The 25,582-nt window shown below is 47.9% G+C and overlaps 1 protein-coding gene across 2 annotated transcripts in view; it reads left to right on the forward strand.

The window, feature by feature from the left end:
- The window catches only part of LOC144156288 (transcription elongation regulator 1), a 119,519-nt gene that overhangs the window by 24,183 nt on the left and 69,754 nt on the right, over window positions 1-25,582 (forward strand). For both annotated transcript variants that reach the window (XM_077688239.1, XM_077688240.1), the window contains exons 5-10: window positions 2,684-2,863; window positions 3,470-3,649; window positions 5,313-5,687; window positions 8,935-9,083; window positions 15,630-15,873; window positions 23,995-24,037. In XM_077688239.1, coding sequence (XP_077544365.1) covers window positions 2,684-2,863; window positions 3,470-3,649; window positions 5,313-5,687; window positions 8,935-9,083; window positions 15,630-15,873; window positions 23,995-24,037 — 1,171 coding nt within the window. The remainder of the gene's footprint in view (window positions 1-2,683; window positions 2,864-3,469; window positions 3,650-5,312; window positions 5,688-8,934; window positions 9,084-15,629; window positions 15,874-23,994; window positions 24,038-25,582) is intronic.

The following is a 25,582-nucleotide window of genomic DNA, read 5'->3' on the forward strand; positions in this document are numbered from 1 at the left end:
TGCACCATGCAGTGGTGAGGCAGTTGCGCATATTGCGCAGTTTTGATACAATTTTGTTTTCCTGCGCCAGGCTGCTCCAAGAGCATGAAAATGGCAAAACTTGTGCCCAATTCCCCCAAAACATTCCAAAAGGCAAAGATTTCGACACTTGCAACAGTTTCGGTGGGGAAAAAAGCTAAGTTGACATGTTTTCCACGCAGCCGAAGTGTTGCTGGTTTTCGTGGAACTGGGTGGTCATCTTGGTACCGATAGGTATAAACCCTCGTCTTCTGCTTTCTTGTCACCGCTCTCATCATCGCTCACTAGCACATGCAAAAACTACAGGGAAAGAAAGAGCGAGAAATGAAGCAAACGATGGCTTCTCAAGTGTGGATGGCTCCCCAGCTGCGTTTGCTGAAACGGCCTTCGCAATTGGGCGTTGCTATGGCAAGAAAAGCGTGGCCGCTAAGTGGCTGGTGCGTATAGTCAGTCCGAGGTGACCTGTTGCTACAGTCGAACCCCGCTACAACGAACGCCGCTTCAACGAAATTTCCGCTTCAACGAAATATTTCCAATTCCCCGTCAGCTAGCCATAGAAGTCAATGCAACAAAGTCCTCGCCACAACGAACCATTTGTCAGGCTTGCTTTCGCTTCAACGAAATTTTCGATGATTTGGGCTGGGTTTGAACAATTATTTGACAATAAAATAAGCATAGCGCCAGCTATCTGTAACTTTTTAGACATTCAGGACGCTTAGTTTCACCGAAAATGCGCGTTGCAACCACACCGCTACCCAAAACAAAACAAAAAATAACTCATAGGCGCACGCCGTTGCTTGATGGTGATAACGATGTGGCTGGCCGTCTTTACACGAGGCGCAGGCCCACTTCGCCAAGGCGGAGCCCCAGAGCTACAGCCAATCCGTATCCAGTTGAAATTGCATGAATGTGCTCCGCTGCTGGTGCGGTGCCGTCATGTATGCGTTGTGAGCAGCTGTCCTTGCCGTTTTCCTTCTACCATTCTTCATAGCCAAGAGCGAAAATTATGTTTGCGCGTTTGGTCTTGAACCCTAGTCATCCTATCTTAGTCGCGAGCGCGCGGTCCTGTTAAATGCAAGCGCGCGCGTCTTGCCTGCCAAGGTCAGTAGCTGCCGTGCCCTGTCAGAGGATAAGATAACGGCACTGCTCCTGCCACAAGCGAGAGGGAGGCTTCCCACGGCCTAGCAGCTATCTGCAAGTAATCAGCTCGGTGGACACGCCTTGTTGTACAGCGATACGTTTTGCCCCTGCATATCTTCACCCCCCTCCGTAACGCGTTCTTTGGGTGGTAAAAAAACAGATAACCATTGGTATGTTTGTTATCCAAATAAACATGAGTTATTGCGCGTCACTCCTTTTTCTAAACATTGTATTATGCTGTCAATGTTGCGGAAACGCACGGGGCTATTTTTCTGGCCTTTCCGTGGTGTGTTGGGGGCAGATTTCGCCTCAACGAATTTTCGCTTCAACGAAATTTTTCGCCTGTCCCATCAATTTCGTTGTAGCGGGATTCGACTGTAGTTCCTCTTTGATTTACCCGCTCCAAGTCACAGCGGCTCTGGGCAAGCAAAACACTCCTCCTCCTCTCACTGTTTTTCCCACTCTGCCTCTTCCCGGCGCGACTTCAGGCACGCATGCGCGAGAACGGTATAACGGTCGCCGCAGCTGCCGGAGCAACAGCGGCGTTTGTGCACGGTCGTTTGCACGGTCGTAGCAATGAATAAAGACGCCAAGTGATTTTTTTTTTTGGCTAAAGCTAGGGTCTTGATAATTGCAGTTGAAGAATCGACAATGAATGCTCATAAACGACTTCAGCAGGATGGCATACGTGTCCAGCAGCGCCCGCCGATGCAGCGACTGGCGCGCGACTTCGCTGGTCTCATGCGGTTACTCGCCCTCTCCTGCGGGTCTGGGCGTTGCCGCCGAACGACGCCGACGCTCGTGCGACGCGTGATTTCGCGTCCATGTGGTTAGGGCTTAAGACTCCTTGTTTACGGGGCTTACGTTTGCTTGACGAGGGTGGTGGCCGTTGACAGTGCAATGCTGTGCGGCACCGCATTACCTGGACGTCTCGAAAACATGCTTGCTCTTGAATAATTTCATGCCCTGTTCCTCATTTGTGCCAATGAAAAATACAGAGCTATCAGTATGGTGATGTTCATCTCGCTGGATTACATTGTTCGCCATTGCAAACGCCTGCCTAGTGGGCGGCTGCGACGCACCTGTCCAACCATGGCACGCTGGCGCGGACAATGGTGGCGCTGACACGGTGGAGCAGCGCGTCCTTTATAGGTGCCGCACTCTCCCTATACGCAGGGTTATATTTCAGTTAAGCTTGAACACCTGGAAACATGTGAATAGACGGGTACAGTCGTTGGAATAGGTTTGAGCCATCGGTTATGGCTCTGTGCCATGCTGCGAAATCAAAAGTATCAGTAAATTAGGACCTTTCCTCAGATTCCAATTCGGAAACGCAGAAAATGATGGCTGTATGCTGTTCCAGCAGTCGGGGTGGGGAATGGTGGGAAACGTTGAATGGTTGCGCTCTTGCCAGTATTCGCTTACAGCAAATAGCAAATACTAAACAAAACCAGAGGTGTGGCCAATTGTGTGGCCCTGCAGCTGTCCCTGCTTGAATGAGTGTGACTGGTTTCACCCCTGCTAGGGCCCACACCGGCTGCAGCAGCAACACCGCTCACGTCGGCCGCCAGCGCAGCGACCCCTGTGTTGAGCAGCAGCAGCAGCAGCCTGGCCCCCCCCAAGGTGCAGCCAAGCGTTGTGGGTGGTGGCACAGAAGGGGTCCTGCAGGACAAGCCACCCACCGCCGCCCCGATGCAGCAAGCGGGTATGTTTCAAGCGTCCTTAGCTTTTGTGCAGCTGCTGTGGGCGCTGGAGAGCCACCAGGGGGTGTGATAATCAGTGCCACCTTCGGCAGACATGAGCAACACTGGGATGGCCGCCGCCCGACTGTGCAGTCGGCCTCTGCCACGCACCTCTTTCGCAGCATGTTTAAGTTTAGGATGAATTGTGACGAGAGCTGTCTGTGTACGATAATACATGGAGTTGTACCCATAAATTCCTTATCCTGAGAATAGAACTTTTGCGTGTTTTCTTTTTTTCCGTCACGGAAATCAAATGCGCATAATAATTGAGGGCGCGTCAGATTCGAGTAAAGATGGTATTCGGACTTTGGCACTGGAAGCATAACTTTAAGTGACCTGCAGCATTCTTTCAAGTGCTGTCCAAGTTCCATTGAAAACAGCTTCTTTCATCTGCATCAAAGGAGAGTAGAGAAAAAGCCAAAATATGCATGCTACTCCAAGGGGCCACCTGACTGGCGGAGCACAAAGGCCAAAGTTTTTTTGAGCAAGCTAGTTCGTTTGCGGTAGCCAGTCCGGGTTCTGGCTACCCGGCAGAAGGAAGCCGTCAGCCTGCCGTTTGCGTGGCGCAGTGGCAACGGCCGTGGTGGTGCCGAGCACAGTGGCCCCCGTGGCGCCCCTGGGCAGCGAGGCCCGGCAGGAGCCCCCCAAGGGGGTGCCCCCTCCCAACCCTCTGGCGGCCCTGGTTCCACCCTCCTTCAGCCTGCCACCCCCGTTCGGGCTGCCCCCGCCACCCTTTGGCATGCCCCCAGGTGAGCACGCCTGCCCTCTGTGGAGTGTGCCGCGCTTGCGGTATGTGCACACTCATCAGCTCGGAAGGTTGTGGTGTGGCCTGGCTCTTCTCGGTAGTTTCACTTCTCCTTCGTGCCCATCTCCCCACCCAGTCAGAGAAAGACGAGTACATTGCATTTTGTTCAGAGCTCACTTACCGGCAGGGTTTGTGAATTCAGACGTTTTTTTTAAAGGGGCCATCGGTTGTTGTCATGAAACCAGGCCCTTCAGAGGTGTTGAAGAGTTGTTTTTGGGGGATAGGTGATGCTTGGTGTTGGCATTAGAGTAGATATTTCGTGGGCATGGCTTACTTTGTAACTGGCTGTCAAGGTCACAGCTGCCAAGGTTGCAGCTGTCACTTCGGTTTTGTGAGTAACGGGAGAGCTTAGGCAAGTTGGTACTCCATTGTAACAAAATATTTACAGTGAAAAAAAAAAGAAATGAGGGACAAAGATAGGTGACACAGGCTTTCCTGTGGCACGCCTGTTTGTTATTATTTCTATGTTATAAACATTTTGGTGATATGAGCACATATGCTTAGACCTCGACGTGACAAAGCTGTTAGTATCGGGGCATTTCTTTACACTTGCCGCTACTCTGTGTGTGTCCTTGTGAATGTTGATGCTTGAATGAGTTGGTTTTTCCTATTCTTGAATTCACTGAGCAAGCAACAAACAAGGATGAGAGGGAAAGCGCGCTGCCTGTCTTGTTCTCCCTCTTGTCCTTGTTTGTTGTACGCACTGTGAATTCAAGAATCTGTTCCCTTGTGTCTTGCTGTTTGTCTGCATGAGCCAGTTGTTGTGAAGGTTACAGGAAAGTCTAAAACTGTGCACGCGATCTTTGCATGGATCAGGGGTCATTAACCCCTGGCAGATAAAAAGAGTGCCGCTGCCCTGCTCCCGATGCAAAATGGCAGCCACTGCCGGGCAGCAGGCCTCCATCCTGCCAGCAAAGGGACTGGCACAAACAGCAGGCTTTTCCTTGTTCACTTTTTCTTGCACTGTGTCTCTTTTATGTTTATAGAATTGGGGTCCCAAGGTGTGGATATGGGAGGTAAAGGCAGAGGGAGAAATCTTGAATCCCCTATAAAGGGAGTTGATGTGGTAAAGTGGTGCGGCTACATGGAGGGCTGGCGAGCGCATATGAAGTCTGCAGGAAGAAAGAAAAAGAAATCAACCGATAAAAATAAGCATCCACAAATCAGCATTCCAGCACCTTCAGCAACTGAATGTGCTGTTTCTGGTCTCCAATCTCCGTGTGGTTTGTGGAAAGTTCGGAAGCACAGCGTCAGAAGGTCCAAGTTTCTTGTTCTAGCAGTAATTTTGCCTCAGGCACTGTATTGCGAATGGGCCATTGGCCTTGTACGTCAGTTTGTTAGCTGTACTGGGATAGGCTTTTCACTATATTGAAACCACACAAAGAATATTGTTTCGTGCATAATGGGCATGAAGTTGCGCAACTATTGTTGCTTGGTTGCACCAAGGATTTTGCTGTGTGTTGAAATTTGCTTTGTACCGGGGTTTAACTGTACGGTGGGGTTGTTGCTTTGGAAGAAACCAGCACGGCCGGTTCTGTACTAGCGGAAGGTTTTGCACACAATGGTGCCTGAAGCGTGCGCATGGCGACTGACCACAATGGGCCCAGGGGTGATGCCGCCCGGGTTCCCCAACTTGGGCCTGCCGCCACCTGCGTTCGGGCCGCCGCTGGGTCTGCCGCCCTTTGTGGCCCCCGTGCCGGCTGCGGGCGTGCTGGCTGACATGCGGACAGTGCCTGCCCCCACCACGGCCGCCAGCCCCCTGGTGACCCCCGTGGCGGCCCCTGTGGCAGCCTCGGCCCCCGTGGCCGCCCCCCCCGTGGCCGCTCCTCCCGTCTCTGCCACGCCCGTGGTAGATGCGGAGCTGCGCGAGCGGGCTTCCCAGTGGACGGAGCACAAGACGACCGATGGCAAGAGCTACTACCACAACACGCGCACACAGCAGTCCACCTGGGACCGGCCACAGGCCCTCGTTGACCTGGACAGTGAGTGCTGCACTGGAAGGGGACCTCCGCGCTCCAAGCTGCATGTCATGCCAGGTTCATGCCAGCAGGAATTCTGGTTGTTTAGCACTTCTGCACACTTAACCTCAGCATTGAAAGTAGGTTTAGTGTGAGGTTTACTGCCATTTGGTAGCTGTTGTGGGGATATTCACACCATTTATTCCCACATTGCAGCGATCCACGCTCGGCAAACATGCCATGCAAGTGCTGACCGTGGTGGGTCTGTTTTTCACAGAGACAGGAGATGAGAGGGTTAAAGGAGCCATGAAGACAGAATACAAGTTTGTTTTATTAGAAAGATTTCACGTTTTATAGTGCCCCCAGCGCTTGTCCAGCAGCAAATGATGCCGTATTCACTGAGAAATTAATCAATTTAGGTTTGAAATTTTGATTTTCCCGCCAAATCGTGGGTTTTCGTAATGTCAGCAATGAAGTCATAAGCGCGTGTATTCAAGCCAACTTTCACTGCGTCATTCGGGTTTGTGGCCTTGCTTTCCATCAGCCCTCCCAGATGGTGCTACTATAGTCATCCACGAACTGTTGTCCACCGTTGCTTTGTTTTTGAGCGTATTTTCACCTCGCTTGTTTTTGTTACTGTAGAAAGTGATCGTCTCGTGAAACATGGGGTATCCTCGACAAACAGGGTCACGTCAGACAACGCCCCTTACGCCAATTGGCCAGTGTCGTGTAAAACAACTTCAAGGCAGCGGAGTGCTGTACAGCTAAAACAAGCATATTGCGCCCATCACCAACAGCAGTGCGCATCGGTACTTCTATGCTTTCGTGCGTTTTCGTAACTTTCATTGTTTACTGCACCATTCTTACTGCTGTAAAATGAATATGCATTACACTTAAGCGCAAATAGTTCGTTCGGAAAGCCTATAAGCCGTGCCTAATTTGCGTTTGCTTTTTCCGGCCTCAGCCAATCGCACAGCTGAGCTCATATGACATCATAGGTTCTGTTGCGGCAAAGAAGCTAGTGGGTCGCATAGCCATTTTGTTTTTTCCTAATTATGTAGCTTATTTGAGCGAAGTGTGCGTTAAAAGTGGTATCAGTATGATTCTATCGAAGCAATCTTTCGAATGAACCGAACTTGTGTTTTGTCCTCATGGCTCCTTTAAACATCACGGGCAGCGTTCATTGCACATGCAATCAGTCTTGCCACATACATGAATGAATGAATTCTTTATTTCCACTTATGTACATCTATATATACAGATATTTTCGTATAAAGTGGCGGGCCAAGGAAATAAAGCTGTACTAGACAGCTTGACTAGCCCTTGGCCCCGTCAGGTACAAAGCAAAGGCAAGGTGGTCAGCACTTCAGACGACAAGTAAACGAGACAAAAAAAATCAGCAAAAGACAAAAAGAAGCTGCGTTACTGCACAACCAAAAAAAAATGTTATTGAGTCTGTAGTCAACTTTTCAGCAAACTAATATTATCTTGTAGCTTGGAATACATTCTATCCACGTTATGTTTACACAACCAGTTTAGCAATGAGGGTAGAATAAAAGACGACATCTGTGAGCCATAATTTGTTCTGGGGCACATCACAATCCATTTGTCAGGTTGTCGTGTATGATAAGGTAGATTTCGCTCGATAAGGTTTGCTAATTGAAGAAAACTGTTTTGCTGGTGGGAACGGGAAGCTTTTCTATAGGCCGCAAATAAATGGATTTCGTGTAGAGTTAGAATACTGAATGTTTTTAACGTATTCAATGCGGATTCCATGGATTGGTCTATTTGAATATTGAAAATTGCTCTCAACACTCGTTTTTGCAAAATAAATATTTTTTGTTTATTTGTCTGGGTTGTCAAGCCCCAGACAAGTTGACAATAATTTAGATGAGACAGAAAAAGAGAGTGGTAGATTAGTATTTTTTTACTCCAGTTGGTATTACGAATCTCAGTTTTGATAACGCGCCCACAACGGAAGATGGCTTATTTATGACATGGTTTACATGAATGTTCCAGTTAAGTGAATTAGAGAAATGTACTCCTAAAATTTTAAAGTCGCTCATGACCTGAATATTTAGTGACTTATAGGAAAGGGTACTGTTGTCCGGTGGTTGCTTATTTTTAGCGAAAAAGAACATAGCCTTTGTTTTAGACGCATCAACTGTTAATTTATTGTCGTCGGACCATTTCTCCAGTGCCAGCAATGTTTGATTCGCAATAGTTATTAAATTAGCGTAGTTTGGTCCAGAGAATAGAAGAGTGGTGTCGTCGGCATAAATAATAGGCTTGGCCTGCGGGGTAGCAGTAACTATATCATTAATGTAGAAATTGAACAAAAATGTTCCCAATATGCTTCCTTGTGGTACTCCAGACATGACCGGGCATACCATTCATAGGCCATTCATAGATCTACATTCACAGACATACATACCACTCATAGACGGTAACTTGTGAGCGATGCATAAAACAGCACTGTAGACATGGAGGTGGTTTGACTCGCCAATGGAACGCCGGGCAGCGGAGCACCACACGTGCAATCACGATTGCAGTTAAGGGTTCTCGGCAGACAAAGCGCTGGGAGAGCATCCATACAGATCGATTCTTGAGGCCAAAAGAGGCTTTCTTTTGCCTGGTCCCCAAACTTTTCACAAGGCTTCATCACGGGGGGGGGTATATGTCGCGGTCTCCACAATGTATTTCTTCCAAATGCACATACTAAATAGTGTGCTTCAAGTTGCAGAGAAAGCTGCGTACGCGGAAAAAAATAAAGTTGGTTTAACCAGTTGCATTTGGGGCGTAAAGTCATGTGTACATATTTCAGATGAGAAATCAACGCCCGCAAAAAAACGTTCAGAGTGGCTTAGTGGGGGGGGGGTCAGAGGAGAAAATTGGGTAGGTGCATTGGAAAGCCTGGCATGGTAACAAAACATGTTTGAAGCCGCAGTTGCTTTTAAGGCTTATCTAAATGTACATTGCTGGGCAAGACAAGCGTAGAATTTTTTTAGGTGCTTCATTTATATAATATCAAACATGTCAGTCATTTCAGATTCTTGTAGACCATGTGGCACATACTATGGACGGAAACAAAACAAACGGGTTAAAAATCTGCTAAGCAGCTGCTGTGCCTAGGTGTCCTTGATTGCAGGCAGCCTTCAGGGCTCGCTGGAGGTGTGCAGCCTTGGGAAGGGTGTGTGTCCAGGGCGGCACTAGGCCTGCTCTGCTTGGCAGCTGCCTGGCTGCAGTGCTCATGGCACCTTTGGTTCTGCAGAGGCCCTGGCAGCTGCTAGTGCGCCTGGGGCGTCTGACGGGAAGGTGGAGCCTGCCAAGCCTGGCGCCGATTCTGCCAACTCCCAGAGTGCTGAGGCGGCAGCCGCCAACTCTGAGCCCATGCAGGTGGACAAGCCCGCAGCGACCAAGGTGCGCCTCTCTGCTCCGGTGGCAAGCACTGGGCCCCCCTTGTTGCTGCACTCGAGAGCACGTTTGGACAGTGGGCAGTGGGCGCACAGTGTGGCCGAGTTATGGTGTACTAGGAGAGAGGTGTGTTGTCCGGGCCTGGTCGGTGGCGTCCATTTTGCGATGAGAAGTTCTTCTGGTGGGGGGGGGAGCTCCTACGGTGGCTGCTGCTCACCACCCAGCAGTCGGCTGCACAAACTTTGTCAAATTCATCGTTCTTTATTGCCATAAATAGTCTCCTTTTTTCATCTTATAGCACAAAGTTTTATAGAACACCCTGAGGGGGCTCACGGGTCTTTGGAGCCGAAAAAACGCGAAAAACCCATTTTTCAATTTAATGATATTTGTGTTCGCGAAGTCATTTTCTACCTCTTTTAGAAAACAATGAATAACAGTACGTTTCTGGCTGAAAAATGATGCGAAGCGTCGTCTAAAACGTTGATTTTGAGCGGCGTGTCATCCTTGAATGATGCATCGCAGAGCCGCCATGTTGGTAGCATTGGAAAGCGCGTTCTTTCTTCTTTTTTTTTCTACTCAGGCGGCGCACTAGACTTCGCTTTGTTAGCTGGAAAAATGAACAAAACAAAACTTCAAATGTGCCTGTACTGTTGTTCACTGCTCGTCACGTGGTGAAACAGGCGCTTTTCATTGGCCTTACTCATCAGGCGCGGCCATTTATTTCAACTTGGGCACGGCCATTTTGGAAAAGCCGTCGGACGCGAAGCATGGCAAAACTGTACCGAAAGTTCCGCAGCGCTCACAAATTCGGCAAAAAACGCAAAAAGGTACACTGCAAGCAAGCCTTCGGGAACCTTCAGCAGATGTCGTAACTGACCATCAACCCACGGCAGATGAAGCAGCGGCTCAACGCGACCGCCAGCTGTTCGGTTGATTCTTATGAAAGCGGACGGCAGCAGCGAACACGGCTTGACACGATGTTTGTGACTCCTGACGATCGCCAGCAACTTTAGGAGCGAGCGGAGGCAATAACAGCCGGCTTATCATCTGTATCCGGCACAGAGCGCAAGCTACGGACTCTCCGTAGAAGAGACACGCAAGGGACCCAAAAAACGGGTCTCTTGTATGCAATGTTGCTAACATGGCAAACATAGGAAAACCAACCAAACCGCTTTCATTCCAATGTCTCTTATAACCAAGTGTCTCTTGGAATAGTGTCTCTTGTGTAACGAGGTGTTACTGTAGTGATACACTGAGCCGTGTGCATCGGCGCCGACTTACACCATAATTGACTTGTCGGCTATCAAGAGACTGCTGGAGAATACTGTGTGCTGTGTGTGCAAGGGTGATGTGATCCCAAAATCTGGGATTTGGTGCTCCAAAATAGAGGTATATTGTTGCCGTAACCTGCGCCAAATTTGGATTTTTCTGCTCCAAATCCGAGATTTTCTTGCTCCGAAAATGGCTCCAAATGTAATTTTGTCTGCTGCACCTGTGCACTCGCAACTTCCGTGCCATCTTGGCACAAGCCCGGTGGAAGCAGTTGTTGCAAAGTGCGTCTCGAGTGACGTCTTGCCAGGCATGACTGATCATTTCAAGTGCAGGCGGCATAACACTCTTCAATTCGTCATTCACCAGCGGATTGCTCCCACTGCTGCGCTTCAAGGAAGCATGGGCGTGCAGTGCGACAGCCCGGAGGCTGGGCGCAGCCAGCGCAGAAGCGCCTTGGCGGCCGTTTGGTGACCGATCGCATGTGCTCGGAGTTCAATGTCTCCAGTGTTTAGTTCGTTATAAAGAATGCATTTTACATGTATACTGTATTTACTTGAATCTAGGCCGATAGTTTTATGAAAGTCGGGGGTTGGCTTAGTTTTGAGGATGCAGCTTTCCTGTCACCACTGGACACTCAACACCATTTCGCGGCCACAGGCTTGCAGCTTGCAGGTCTGCAGGCCCCATTTTGCTTGTCGAATGTTGTAAGCCCAGCTGTTGGCGTTCCGTGCTTGCTTGCTTACGTCGCCGCATGACCTCAAGAAGCGCCCGGGTTCATGGCATGAGGACTCTCACCAAGCAGGGCCACTACACCGCGGCTTTTAAGTGGAAGGTAGTCTTGGAGGCCGAGAGAATTTCAAACCTCCAAGCACCGCACAACTTCGGCGTAGATGAGAAGAACGTGTGCCGATGGCGAAAGCAGCGGAACAAACGTCTCAACTATGCTGCCAAGCAAACAGCTTTGACAAGACCCAGGAAAACACATGCCGCAAGGTCAAGGAGGTAGTCGCCAACTTTATCCGGCAGCAAAGAGAGGGTGGAGTGCCTGTGACAACGGAGATAATGCAGGTGAAGGCAAGGGAGATAGCAAACATTCGAGGCGCTGCGCGGACTCACTTCAAGGCCAGCAGGGGCTGGGTCACTCGTTTTATGAAGCAGTTCAGGTTCAGCCTGCGACGGCAAACATACGTATGCCAAAAGCTACTTCCTGACTTCGAGGAGAAGCTAGTCGCATTCCAGTGCTTTGTCATAAAGAAGCGGCTGGAAAAGGAGTATAGACTTGGCCAGATCGGTAACGCCGATGAGACACCAAAGTATTTTTGACATGCTTGTGGCCTGCATAGTGAATGAGAAGGGAGCGAAAAAGTGAGTCCAAACTGCAGGCTATGATAAGCAGCGCACCACCATGACGTTGTGTTGCACGGCCGATGGGTGGAAGCTGCCTCCGTACATTATTGTTAAGCGGAAGTTTTCCTAAAAACGTCTTCATTGAAGCCTGCGAGAATGGGTGAACGAGTGGTGCCCTTGTCGAAGACTGGGACTGTTTGGCAGCGCCGTATCGGTTCTAAGGAGTCACTCTAGGTTCTCGACTCCAACCGCGGCCACTTGACAGATGCCGTTAAAGGGGCCCTAAAAAGGGGGGGGTGCAGATGAGATCAAGAAGTTTGCGGGGATAAATTGGTCGCAGTCAGCACAGGACCGGGGTAATTGGAGAGTAATGGTAGAGGCCTTCTCCCTGCAGTGGGCGTAGATAGGCTGGTGGTGGTGATGATGATGATGAAATAGTCTTCCGAAGGTCGCCTTTCCAATTGTGCAATTGCGAGTACCCCTTCACGACAATGTATACCAAATATTGCACCTCTGTGGTGTTGGAATTGCGGATGTCCGCCATCTTCCCCCTTGTGCGTTTCCCCGCTGCGGGAGGATCAGGGGAGCTAGCCTTGAGGCTGAGGCGCGAGTGCGAGCTAGGTCGCTGCACGACCCCTGGTCCCCACAGTGTAAAGCAGGGGCCGCACAAAAATGCAAAAAAAATCTTCCTTTCTTTCCTTGTTTACCCCTTGATCCTCGTTGCCATACTGCTGCACTCTGACGTGCGGCATAATGCTCTGCCGCAGCCTCGGTTACACATTGAACATTTCGGTGCTGCAATAGGTGGCCCCCTTTAAATGCTGTAGCCAATCAGTGTTCCCTGCTCTGGGGGAAACACAGGCGTGGTTCCGGCGAGCAGCGCTTCGGCACCGGCGGCACGGCGTTTCTTAGTACGGACGAATGTCGATCGTCGCTATCCATCACATGAGCTTAGCTGAGTTTGTAGATATAGCTCGTTGTTTACAAGATATGAATAGCGCTGAAAAACACGGAGCGTCTCTGCATTCGGAAACCCCGCTACACGTGTGACCACGGCAAGCATCTGCCTGCATGGTCAACAGGGAGCCCACTGTGCGATGTATGCACGATATGGCACACACTGCAGCAGCTAAAACTTGTCACTGCCCGTCAGAGTGGGACAATTGCTGAAAATTGCCGAAAATCAGTTTATAAACGCATGAATCGGGGTGATAGTGCTGTGAAAGATTGCGCCGGTGATCATCGTCGACGCAGCTTCGTAAAGCGGCGACTGAATAACTGTGGTGGTGCTAAGCCTTTTCTGCCAACCTGTTTGAAACGCTAGCGGGCCTCTAGTTGTTGTTAATAAGCATGTTGTGTTTGGGACTCCCCTATCTGGCCTTCGAATGCCTTCTATCAGGGGTGAGACATCTGCGCGTATTGCGCAGTTTTGATACAAATTTGTTTTCGTGCGCCAGACTGCTCCAAAAGCTTGAAAATTGCAAAAATTGCGCCAAACTGCTCCGAAACAGTCTGAGAGCCAAGGGTTTTAGTGCTCCCGTCAGTTTCAATGCAGAAAAATGCTTACTGATGGCATAATTTTCCAGCACCCCCAAGGTGATGCTGTTTGTAAAGGTTTGTATTGATTGATAATGCAATAAAAAAGCCCGCATAAAATTGACCCTGAGATAGTTTTTTCGAACGTAGCAATGTCGGGTTAGCAATGTTATATTCTAGAGTTTTTTAAAGTGAAAGTTTTCTCATCGAAAACCATTGAAAAGTCTTGTAAAAAATACTTATTTGTATTGATGCGCAAGGTACTTGTGCAAGTTGATGAAAAAACGGTAACGACATCGTTGGGCGCCGCCATCTTGGTGTGGGGGAGATTGGAATACATGGCCGCCGGGCGAAGCAGTTGTTCGTGGTTCAGGCAGAGGGCCCTTCGCCGATTTCTACCGTGGTTTTGGTTATGGGGGTGACTGGGCTTACGTTTAGTCGTTTGATCTGTTGCGGGAAGTTGCGCGACTTGAAAGGCGGGAGTTCATCAAAAACAAAGGGATGCCCGCGAATTTGCCGTGTTTCGGCCTTGAGTGTGAGGCGCTGTGCGTGCTTGAAATTTCTCACTCATTGCGGTGTTATAAAACGCTGAGCTATGGCTGCCTTTGACAGCGAGCTTGTGAGCGGCGGGAATGGGATGATCGACATTGCTGCAGAAGCGGTGGCGAAGGCTACACTGCCGCAAAATGTTCAAGCATTGTCCGAAAACGGGACGGGCTATTATTGCACGCCAGCAACAATGATTCATCTATCTGAAGGGAAACTTAATGCAAGAGGGTGGAGGCTAAACATACCAACGTTTCTCAAATTACGATCGTAGTGAATGTGCACCTTGGGGATTGAAATGGGAGGGCTGGTGGGGTACGACTGTCACCTCCCTTTGCACAAGTTTTGCCGTGGCTCTGCATTTGTGCGTAAAGCCCCGTCTGGGAATACAAAAATAATAATTTCGGCATTTACATGGCAATGAAAATGCCTTACAATCTTAGTTTTTCAATTCGATATTCTCAACGGCACTCCATGCTATCTAAACATTGAGCCTAAGCATTTAAAAATGGTTTCTAAAATGTAGTGCAGTTCGTACCCTGTTATACTCCGGCAGAAAAAAACTTTATTGAAAGGCTGTTTCAGTGTTAAAACAGATTAAAAAGTGCTCTTTTCCCCCATGAGTTGCCAAAAATTTGATTTTTTAGGCTCCTAAGGGGACATAATAAATGTCGTTGTTCTGCTCCAAATCAAGATTCTTCTGCTCCAAAATCGAGATTTCGCTGCTCCAAAAACTGCTCCCAAATCTGATTCAGCTGTCTCACCCCTGCTTCTATTCTCGTTGGGCTGCTTGAGCACGAGGACACGGGTTCAATTCTTGGCCCTGTTTCTCTTGGTGTGCCTGGTCGGTGACGTCACAGGTTCCACAGGGCTTTGGAGGCGCAGTGAGAGGGTAAAAGCTCCAGGCCTTATTGCTGGCCCTTTTTAATGAACGATAACTCGGCTAATGACTATTCAATGCTTTTAATCCATGTTTGTGGCAGGACATTCCTTGGATAGTACTGCAGCGATTGAGCATGTAAAATCGCAACCTTGGGAACTCTGTTTAGGGCCCCTTTAAGTTCGTGCTTTCGGAGGGCGGTATGGACATTGTGGAAATACCGGGTGGTATGATGAGCCAGTTACAAGCCATTTAAGGACAGGAAGCGCAAGCATTGCGACGACTGGCTGTCGCTGCAAGGCCACAAACTTACACCAACTGGTTGCGTCAAGCACGCTTCACTCAGCCAAAATGGCTGACTAGGTCGCTACGGCATGTGACGAAATTGTGGCTGAGCTAATTGTGCGAGCCTTCCATAAGTGCAGAATCGAATGCGCTGGACGGAACTGAGGACAGGGAAGAGGACAGCGATCATGATGACGACGACGACGAAGAGTGAGCATTCAACATGCTACAACAAGCGCTGCAAGTGTAATGAAGTGCATCTTCTAGTCCTAGTCCAGTGCCCTTTTTCATTCAGCTTATATTCGAGGTTGGCTTTTTTTTTTTTCTGACCTTCCGAATTTCGAGGGTTGGCCTAGGATCGAGGCCGGCCTAGATTCTAGTAAATACGGTAATGGCAAAAGAACTTTGAGTGTTGGCTATAAAGCATAATTCGCTCTATCTGAGTTTGTTATATTTGGGTTTGACTGTATAAACTCGTGAAGTGTTTAATAAGAAACCTGTTGCCAGTCTTTTTTAGCGTCTGTCTTTTTTAATTTTGTCATCCTGTTCAGTTTGTGTGTTGTTTTTATGATGAAAAGTAACCAGCTAGTCCAACTTTCCTCCTTGCCTACATGGCTGATTGAAGTGACCCCCTGTGGCCTCACACGCTACCCATTGTTGCCCCTCTGCCCTCGCGTGTGCCACAGGCAACTGAGGGTGGCCAGGCTCCCGTGAAGCGGACGCCAGCCAAGCCCCAGGACAAAACCAAGCCTGTGTCCAGTACACCCGTGCCGGGCACTCCGTGGTGTGTGGTGTGGACTGGAGATGGACGCGTGTTTTTCTTCAACCCCAGTACTCGCACCTCTGTCTGGGAACGGCCCCCGGAGCTTAAGAAGCGGGCCGATGTGGACAAGATGGTCCAGACACCCCCAGTCCAGCCCGAGGCTAAGGGTGAGCCCAGCCCTTCTGTTCACAAAGTGGCATTAAGCTAAAAGGAATTTGTAGATATTTTGAATCGTGTAGCTTGAAAGGCCTATCGAAGCCAATTCTATCATGAATTGTGGCTCGTGGACATGTAGTAATCGTGGCCAAGAGAGCGTGACAGTTGAAAATCGCAAAAAAAAGAAAAAAAAAAAACCATTGTGAGAAAAACATTTTTTCGAAGTCTTACTACCTTCAGGCGCCTACTGTAAATGTGCTGGCGTTGTATGTGATCAGAAAATGTTTTCTGTGCAAATGTTTTCTTGTCACACTACGCCAACAACCATGCGAGGGGTAAGTGAGCTTAGTTTGCAGAAGTTTCCTTCTTTTTGCACGAGCGTGCGGCACAGTGTTCAGCACAGACAATGTTTAGCACAGGCCTTCTGGATTCGAGTGTTTTGACGTGCGCGCTGTTCGCTGAGGAGCATGGCCACTTTCTTGTTACGTGCATTCTACGGCAGTGCACTTAGTGAAGACTATGATTACTTCGGTGAGGAAGAGAATTGTATGCCTCCATCAGTGAGTGATAACAGTGATTCGACACAAGCGAGTGGTTAAGACTACGGCGACGGTGGAAACAGCACAAGGCGGATCATTACTCCGTGAGCTTCGCATTCTGTTGAAAGACAATGAATAGGTGACGGAAGACTTTTTTCTTGGCATCTAGGGGTTTTCGTCATCAATAGTTTTATCTGGAGGTGCACACACCTGCAGATTCGTGCAGAGAAAGAGCAGCAAAACCTGCAGTACTGCCGCAACCTCATCCAACAGCTGGTGGGTGATCCTAAGGCTGACGCCAGAAAGCGGGGCCCGTCTGCGCGTGCGGAGTGGGAGGAAAGGTTATTTGGGACGAGCCATTTTATCGACAAGCTCCCAGGCACTAGCAGCAAGGACTGTGCAGTCTGTAGCGATGGAGAAACAAAAACTAATTTCCTGCAAAACCTGCTGTAACAACCCTGGCCTGCACCCAGGAGAATGCTTCGACCGGTTTCATACGCTGCACAAATATCGGTAAAGAAGTTGCAAGCAGAATGCAAGAGAAAAAATAACATCCTGTGAGTTTTTCTTGCGCATTTGTTTGTGATTTTCTTCGTGCGTCAGAAACTGCCCAAATGGTTACGAACCGGAACGGCCAGAAAGTGGGTAAAAGTTCAGGACTGTGAAGGGTTAAAGGACCAAGATATTGAGGAGACCTACCTATGGCTCCTAGACGTCATATATTTTTATCTTTTATTTCCAGGTACTGTTGGCCGATTGGGCCGTTACAGAGGTGGGGTAGAAAACTGACATAACAACCGCCATGCCAAGTGTAAAGAAGAAATGCATAGCCGATTCAAAAAGAATACTTCACTATACTACATTCTACAACTTGCATGCTACATCACATACATCACAAAATACACTTCACAATATTACATCCTACAACGTACATGAGACAAGTTACAGCAAATACATTCAAATTACAATAAAACACAGGCACGCACACACAAAAAAAGCAATCACCGTTTACGAAGATTCACTTTGAAAATATTTTGTAACATTGTTTTCAAAATGTTCTGCAGTTTGAGAATCACGTATAGCACCCGGTAATACACTCCAGTCTTTTATTGTTCTAGGGAAAAAAGAGTATGCATATGTGTTCACACGACATTGAGGAACTAGATGTTTTCTGGGGTGTTCACTTCGTAGGCTCCTCACTTGACGGGGAATTAGGTACTGCTCTGCATCAAAGTTAAATGTATTTTTGGAGAGCAAAAACAAGAATTTAAGTCTGGCTGTGCGACGGCGGTCTAGGAGGGGTTGTAAATTTAGTTCTTGCAGCATCTGTGTTACAGAATCATTATGAGAATATTTTGAAAGAATAAATCTAGCCGCCCTTCTTTGTACCCGCTCGATATTCTTAATCCTTTTTGATGAGGGTCCCATGTGATGCTTGCGTATTCCAGTGTAGGCCTTACTATTGTTTAAGTACGCTGTTAACTTTACGGGGGCTGGAGCGAGTTTTAATTTGCGACGTAAGAACCATAACTTCTTTTCAGCAGTAGGGCAGATATTAGTGATATGTTGGGTCTAGTTCAGGTCTTCAGATATTGTTACTCCTAAGTATTTACATTTGTTAACGGTAGCTAACGCAGTGGAACCTAGGTGATACTCGAAATTTTTGACGTGCTTTACTTCGTTTGTAACTCGCAAAACAACCGTTTTTTTCTTTATTTATTTGCATTTTTCAAGTTTCGCACCATTTTTAATAGACGCCAATGCGTCGCTGAGCATTTTTTGATCATTATGGTTGCATATTTCTCGATAAAGTAAACAATAATCGGCGAACAGTCGAACAGTAATATTTTGATTAATGTCAGAACAAATATCGTTGATGTAAACGAGAAATAACACCGGTCCGAGGACAGACCCTTGAGGGACTCCAGAAGTTACGAGTAAACGATCGGACTTGTAGATGTCCACATACTGCGTCCTACATGTCAGGTATGACCTGACCCGTTCTACTACATTGTTATTTATACCAATCTGCTTCAATTTCTTAATTCGTTATGAGGAACCCTATCAAAGGCTTTTGCGAAATCAAGCATATTGCATCAACCTGTTTTTCGTTATCTATTGCTTTTGAAAAGTCTTGGATGGTCTCAAGAAGCTGCATTACGGTTGATAGCTTTTGTCGGAAGCCGTGTTGGTTAGGATGTAGTAATTTTGTATTTTCTAGATACTGATATATTGCTTTGGATATAACATTATCGAGGAGTTTGCAGCAGACGCAGTTTAAAGAGATTGGCCAGTAATTTTCGATATTCTGTTTGTCTCCGGTTTTGTGTACCGGGACCACTTTTGCTACAAGCCAGTCGTCTGGGACCCGTTTTTGTTGCAAGGAGGCATTAAAGATTATTTCCAAGTATCGGGCAACCCATTCAGCGTATCTACGCAAGAAAGCATTTGGAATTCCATCCGGACCCACAGATTTATGTTCTTTAATGTTTAGCAGGAGCGATAGTATTCCTTCATAGCTAATTCGTACTTCTGGCGTGTCAGACGTATGGGAGAATGATGTTGCTGTAGTTGAAGCACTACATTTGGAATCATTTGAAAAGACAGACTGGAAGAACTTATTATGGTAAGACGCAATTTTCGAACAGTTGGTTATGATTTCGTCGTCAACAACAATGCTGTATTGGTTTTGAGGGGTTTGTGACAAGTGACGCCAAAACTTTGTGGGGAAGACATCATGAAGTTTGTAAGTGTTTCCTCGTAATGTTTCTGTTTTTCTTGCCTAAGCCTTGTACGTAACTGTGCAGATGAGTTAGATATCTTTCACGATTTTGACTTTCCTTTGCCTTTCTATTTTTCGCTTCAGACGAACAATCTCTCTCGTTATCCAGGGATTACGCCTACTTTTTCTCTTTTTTCTTAATGGTACGAATGAATTTACGCAGTGCAAGATAATGGTTTTGAATCTTGTCCACAAAGAATTGACGTCATCATCAGGACTCAGACTGTCTAGATGAAACGACAAGTTGTCAATGATGCTCGTGTCGTCAGCTTTAGCAAAATTGGGGACATGCGCAGTGCATTCTTTAACATTTGATGTAGGAATGTCGGTTTTAATTTGTACAAATACAAGTTGATGGTCCGACATGCTATCTTGTACTGTTACCTGATAATCTTCAAACTGTCCATCAAGCAATACTAGGTCCAATATAGACTGCGCTGTTCCCGTTTTTCGAGTGCTTTCCTGTACCAATTGTGTTAAATCGTTAGCGAAAGCAATGTCAAGCAGCACTTCGCAGTCAGCTCGTTTCCGTGACTCTATGGTAAGTGAATTCCAATCAACCCCAGGCAAGTTAAAATCACCGGCAATTATTAACCGCTGGTTTCGCGTCTTCTGTTGTTCTGTATAGTGTTGAATCGCCTCTAAGTATTCGATCGATGCGTTAGGGATCTATAGATTGCTCCTATTATGACTAAATTGGTTCCTAATTTTACTTGGCACCAAGTGCTCTCGTGATTAGGGATACCGTTCATGTTTACGAATTCAATATTTTTCTTTATTATGATTGCAACTCCTCCTCTAGTTTCTCTATCATTACGTATTATCTTAAAACCTGGAGGCAATAACTCGCAATCTTGTATTTCTGGTCGCAGCCATGTTTCAGTAACAATAACCACGTGAGGGTGATAACTGGCTAGCACATGTTCTATATCACCGCCTTTATTCGCGAGACTTTGAGCATTAAGGTTTATGAGTCGAAAGTCTGTTTCCTGGATGACGGTATTTCACTGGCCACTATCTCTTGGTGTAGTCTTTGGTGGCGCATCTTTGGTTTTCGGCAGTTGCCGTAGCCTGACACGGCTATTTTTAGAATAATCCCACACGTGGACGTTGTTATCTACAGTAAGCCTGTCTTGGTTCAAGCGCACGCGTGAGCCTTCTTCTTTTTCTTTCAACGCAGACTTCCAGAGCAGCTTGCGCTTATTCAGTGTCTCTTTTGAATAGTCGTCGCCAACGGAAATACCACTTCCTTTTAATTTTCCGCAGCTATTGAAAATGTTTTCTTTTTCCTTATAATCATAAAGCTTCAGTCTTACTGGCCGAGGCCTGAAGGGTTCTTCTGCGGATTTGTTGTGATGTGGCTTTCCGACTCTGTGCATCCACTCTATCGTTTTTAAATTAACACTGAGCTTTTTCTTCAATAGATCTACAACTACCTTGTTTTCAAGTTCTTCTGAAGTTTCATTTTCAGTCTCCGGTATACCAAACACCATGAAATTGTTTCGCCGCATTCTGTCCTCTAAAGCAACACGTTTTTCCTGTTGCTTTTCCAAAGCTAAATTTAACCTCTCGGTTGTGTCTTCTAGTTCAGCTAGACTTGCCTCTTGGTCCCTACAAAGCTGTACAATGTCTTCGAGGGCCTTAAGTCTGTCGCTAAGGCCGCTTAGGTTGGCCTGAATTGCCTTTTGGCGATCACACAACCCTTGTACAAGTACTTTTATATCGGGTCCAGGGTTCGTCTCAACGTCACCCGACAACAGCAAACACAGTGATGCAAAAGCAGAAAATACCACCCGTGGGCACGGCAGCACTACGAGGAAGCGATTGTCGCTCTTGTAAGACGAGTATGAACTAACCTGTTGAAACAGAAGGAAGTTTTTTGAGCACATCGCCCATGCGTTGCCGCCGTGCCCACTGAATGTTGCCGGCGAGGGTGCTTGCTTTATACGGTCTTGCCAAGGCATTGTTCCACCTTGGTTCCTGATGTCAAGGTTGTCGGTGATAAACGGGTGTAGTTCCAATTTGGCAGAATCAACCGCAGCAGCCGGGTCGCCCAGGCGCATGCTCCATGCATTCCCATGGAAGGAAGCGCAGGTGAGAATCACCTGTTGAAACAGAAGGAAGTTGTTTGAGCACATCGCCCATGCGTTGCTGCCATGCACAGACAGAATTACCCTTCACAAGCGAAGTGACAAAGTCCCAATCTGAAAGGGGGTGCGACAAGCAAATACCATCTCGCCAAAATTGTTCACAGCATGTCTGGAGGGAGTATTCAGGAAGCTGGACTGGGAAAACTTAGGTTTACGGATGAACGGGGAATACTTGAGCCATTTGAGGTTTGCAGACGATATAGTCTTGCTCAGTGAATCTGCAGGTCAACTCCAAAAAAATGATTGGAGAACTACACCCAGAGAGTTTTGCCAGGGGGCTTAAAATAAATATGAATAAATCTAAATTAATGATAAATAAACATGCTGAATGCATCCTTTTCAGCATAGGTGACGTAACACTGCAACAAGTAGAAGAATATAACTACCTTGGCCATATAGCCAATGCTGACCCCGACTACGAGAAAGAAATTCGGCGCAGAATAGGAATGGGTTGGCGTGCGCTCGGCAAGCTCTCGCAACCTATGAAAAGTAAGCGACCTCTGTCCCTAGCAAGAAAGGTATTCAATCAATGCATCCTGCCGGTGATGACATACAGAGTGGAAACTTGGCGCCTTACTAAACAACAGAAAGCAAACTTGGATCCGACCAATGTGCCGTGAAGCGAATAATGGTAGGAGTATTGCTTAGGGACAGAAAACGAGCAACCTGGATTCGGGAGCAAACTCGGGTACAAGAGATTATTTAGAAAAAGAAATGGACTCGGGCTGGCCATGCAGTAGGATGAGCTGACCACAGCTGGACCACGAGGGCAGCAGAGTGGACACCGAGAGGCGGGACTGGAAGAAGTGGAGGGCCATTAACTCGATGGAGAGGCGAAGTAAGAAAATTCGGAGGCAAAGAATGGACGTGGGCAATGCGGGGCAGAAGCGGGTGGAGGTCAATGGGAGAGGCCTTCGTCCTGCAGTGGACCTAAGTAGGCCGTGGTTGTTGATGATGATGTTGACCTAAATTACCTTTCATAACTCTTCTTTTGCACTAACTGACCCTATATTTTATACAGGCATGCCAGTTGCACATGCATATGCAGTTTGCAACTCCAGGAAAGCGAAGCCGCTGAAGCGCATGGCCGAAACATAAGCCAGAATATGGATCGCACTCGTGCTATTGTTCAGTTGTATGGGATTCATGGACCTTACTGAGTTTATTACACTCTAGAAACGAACAATACTGAGTCACATTCATCACGGCATGATTGTTGTTGGGCCGCCGTTTTCGCTTCTCAATTGATTCTCAGCGACCTGTCAGCCAACCGGTTGGCCTATCGGTTTTGTCGGCATCTTTGGTTGGCTGATGTGTTTGTGTCCCTGTCGGCGTAGTGTGACAATGCGATCTGCGGCATCTTGTTGGCCTAGTGTTACCACACCTTAATGAGAAGCGTGGTAATAGAGTAAAACAGGTAAATACAGACGAACACGATAGCGTGCAAGTGTGCTGCAGGAAGCACGAATTAAAGGTGCCGCCGCAACCCGCTGAGGCAGAGTAGGCGATGCTTCTCTTCGTTGGAAGTGCGAGAAAAATGCTGTCCAGTAGCAGGATCTTTGCTTCGGGATGCTGACGGGAGAATCAATGACGTACATGCGTTTAAACGACAACGTTCAAATGGCAGATATTTAAACACAAATCCAGTGAAGTGTACAAGGGACAGTGAAGCCAGCTGTCAGTGGGGCTGCTTGCAGACCCTTCATTCAGCTCCAGTCTCCATTCCGTCAGGCCCGACAGTTATTTGGGGATGACGCCCAGAATCCTGCAAGATGAGCAGGGGTACATATGTGGCTCAAATCCATGGGAGCTCACGGGGAAGGTTTGAAAGTGTTGTCTGAAATTTCCAAGCTACTCAAGGTTCATACCTTGGGAAAAATGCTTTTTTTTAGTGCACTGTGGTTTGCCGTTGTCGCCGGCTTTGTAACAGAGTGAACTAAGGGAACACTGGGGACAGAATGAAAACGGAGGAGGAAAGCGGGGCGAAAGTGGGAGCGGGTGGGCAGTATGCCGATGCCGCGCCGCATAAGCCCTGTGCACGCTGCGTGAAGCACGCACATCGGTCCTTCCACGCTCTCCTCATTGTGTGGTGCATCCGAACCACGTGACATTTGCATGTGAGGTTCAAACACGATATACAACATGCTCGGCGGTGGCGACACGCTGCAAGATAATGGTAAAGTAGCGCATGCCGCTGTGCGTTCGCTGATTACGTGATTACTTCCTGAGACACAGCAGCTATGCGCCGGGACCGAGAAGACTGCAGTTCGCGGTGCACACAAGTTTCTTATTAAGGAGTATAGTAACTGTCAGCCATTTTTTTTTTGCATCTTTAGTTTCATTTATAATTTTCATGGTTTAGGTTAGGTTTTTTTTTTTTTTGTGGGTTCTAGTGCAGTTTCTTGCGCAAAAACTGCTTGATTCGAACATTTATTAGGCATATCAGCATGAAGGTAAGTAAATGCACTTTTTAATAATATAGTGTTAGAGATGCAGTAAAGGGTTACAATGAAAAATTTAATTTGGCGAACGCAACACTCTTGGCACACCTTCCAAATCTTTTAAATGTGCTCTTAAAACTATTTGAAAACCATGCACAACCTCCGCACACGTCCACACTTGTTTGGACCAGAGTCCTTATCGGTTCGTGGTTTTGTGCAGATGCGGCTACTAAGGATGGAGAGCCACCAGCGAAGAAGACTAGGTAAGTGCCTGTGATCTTTAGCCAGCAATGGCGACTGCTGTTCTAGTCTGGCTTGGGCCACCGGGGAGGCCTGTGCGTTTGCACTGTGCTGTGCAGAGCGTGCTTCGGCCACAGCTGCATCTTGCACCTCATTTCCCAGCATTGCCACTTCTGGGAAGCGGGCCCATGCACATGGCCACACGGTGGGCCTCCACCGCTGGCGACACCACACGTGTGCGGACCGACGTGTGAATTTCTCGCACGGCCTGCTGGCCTTCCTAGAGAGTCAGAAAGAGCAGCAGTGCGGCTTTATACTGATACTTTAAAGCGACCTTGGTATTGTGATGTCCAGCATTTAACAGCAGAACAGTACACTCCTAGGGGACCCTATTAATATTGCACCCTGCACAAGGTGTGTGTGGAACCTCCACAAAGTACCGAACCTTCTCTCCTGCGCAAACCAACACAGTGCGTGCCAGTGCCCTTTGGGGGAGATGTGGAAGGGGGGCCATGCATGCGCATGCGCGCACTTTTTTCTGCTGTCAGAAAGCGTTAGTTCCTGGTAATTGGCCTGTGTGTGAAGATGTGTAGGGAGCACTCGTCGGATTCCAATAAGTTGTAAAATTACAGAATAACACGAGCAGCGATTGCATCAAATTTTGCCAAATGCCTGGCAAACCCAAGTACAAACTATTCGCAAGGTTCCACGGGTTTTCGGGGACAATGTCATGTGCAACTCACAGTTGGAGGAATGGTACAGCCACTTCAAAGATGGCCCCACATAAGTGATAGCGAACCACGTTCAGGCAGACTCCCAACAAGCGGAGATGAGAATGTAATTGATCAAGCGCAGACTTCAATCATGGAGGACTGCTTGATCATGGTCCAAGAAGTTGTGAACAAAATAGGGGTTTTCGCACACAATTCGTGCATATCGGCGTTGCGTGTGCATTTTTTTCATGCTCATGTCAATGATTCCGCGCTCGCGGTGGCTTCCTTGCGTGGCAGTGGGCGGAGCCTGACGACTTGCACCAATGTGGAGACGTGTACATGGCGGGAGATTCGAAGCGCTCCGAGCCGGCTGGCCGCGCCAGAGATGTTTAGGCTTACCACCGCGGTATTTTAAATGGGCGCTTTCACAAGCAGCGTGGATGGCAATTTATATTCCACTTTTCGCACAGATCATCAGCTCTTTTCTTGCATGAGCATCTTCGCTCACGCCTCGTGCGGCATTTCAGCGAGCGGTTAGAAGTGGTTCGCTGGAGCTGCCTGCGCACTTCACGGCCAGTACCGACGCCATGTTGCCGCCTCTTACCGCGCCGCAAACACCACGCCAGCTGTATCCGCACCGGCGTCGCCACGCCTGCGGCGTGCACTGCACGTTTTTGCAAGAAGCAGTGCTCCCACTCCTGCGCCAAATGCGCCAATTTGCGCAAAATGAGGTATCCTGCGCCATCCTGATAAAAAAACGATTTTGCAAGCAAGTGCGCCAAAATTTGTGTCGCGCAAATCGCGTGCAGCCTGTTACAAGCGCTACTTCACAGTGGTCTCTAGACATGTATAACT

This window comes from Haemaphysalis longicornis, unplaced genomic scaffold, assembly GCF_048455015.1.
Source record: "Haemaphysalis longicornis isolate Haplotype H1 unplaced genomic scaffold, Haemaphysalis longicornis Haplotype H1 scaffold_1, whole genome shotgun sequence".
NCBI lineage: Eukaryota > Metazoa > Arthropoda > Arachnida > Ixodida > Ixodidae > Haemaphysalis > Haemaphysalis longicornis.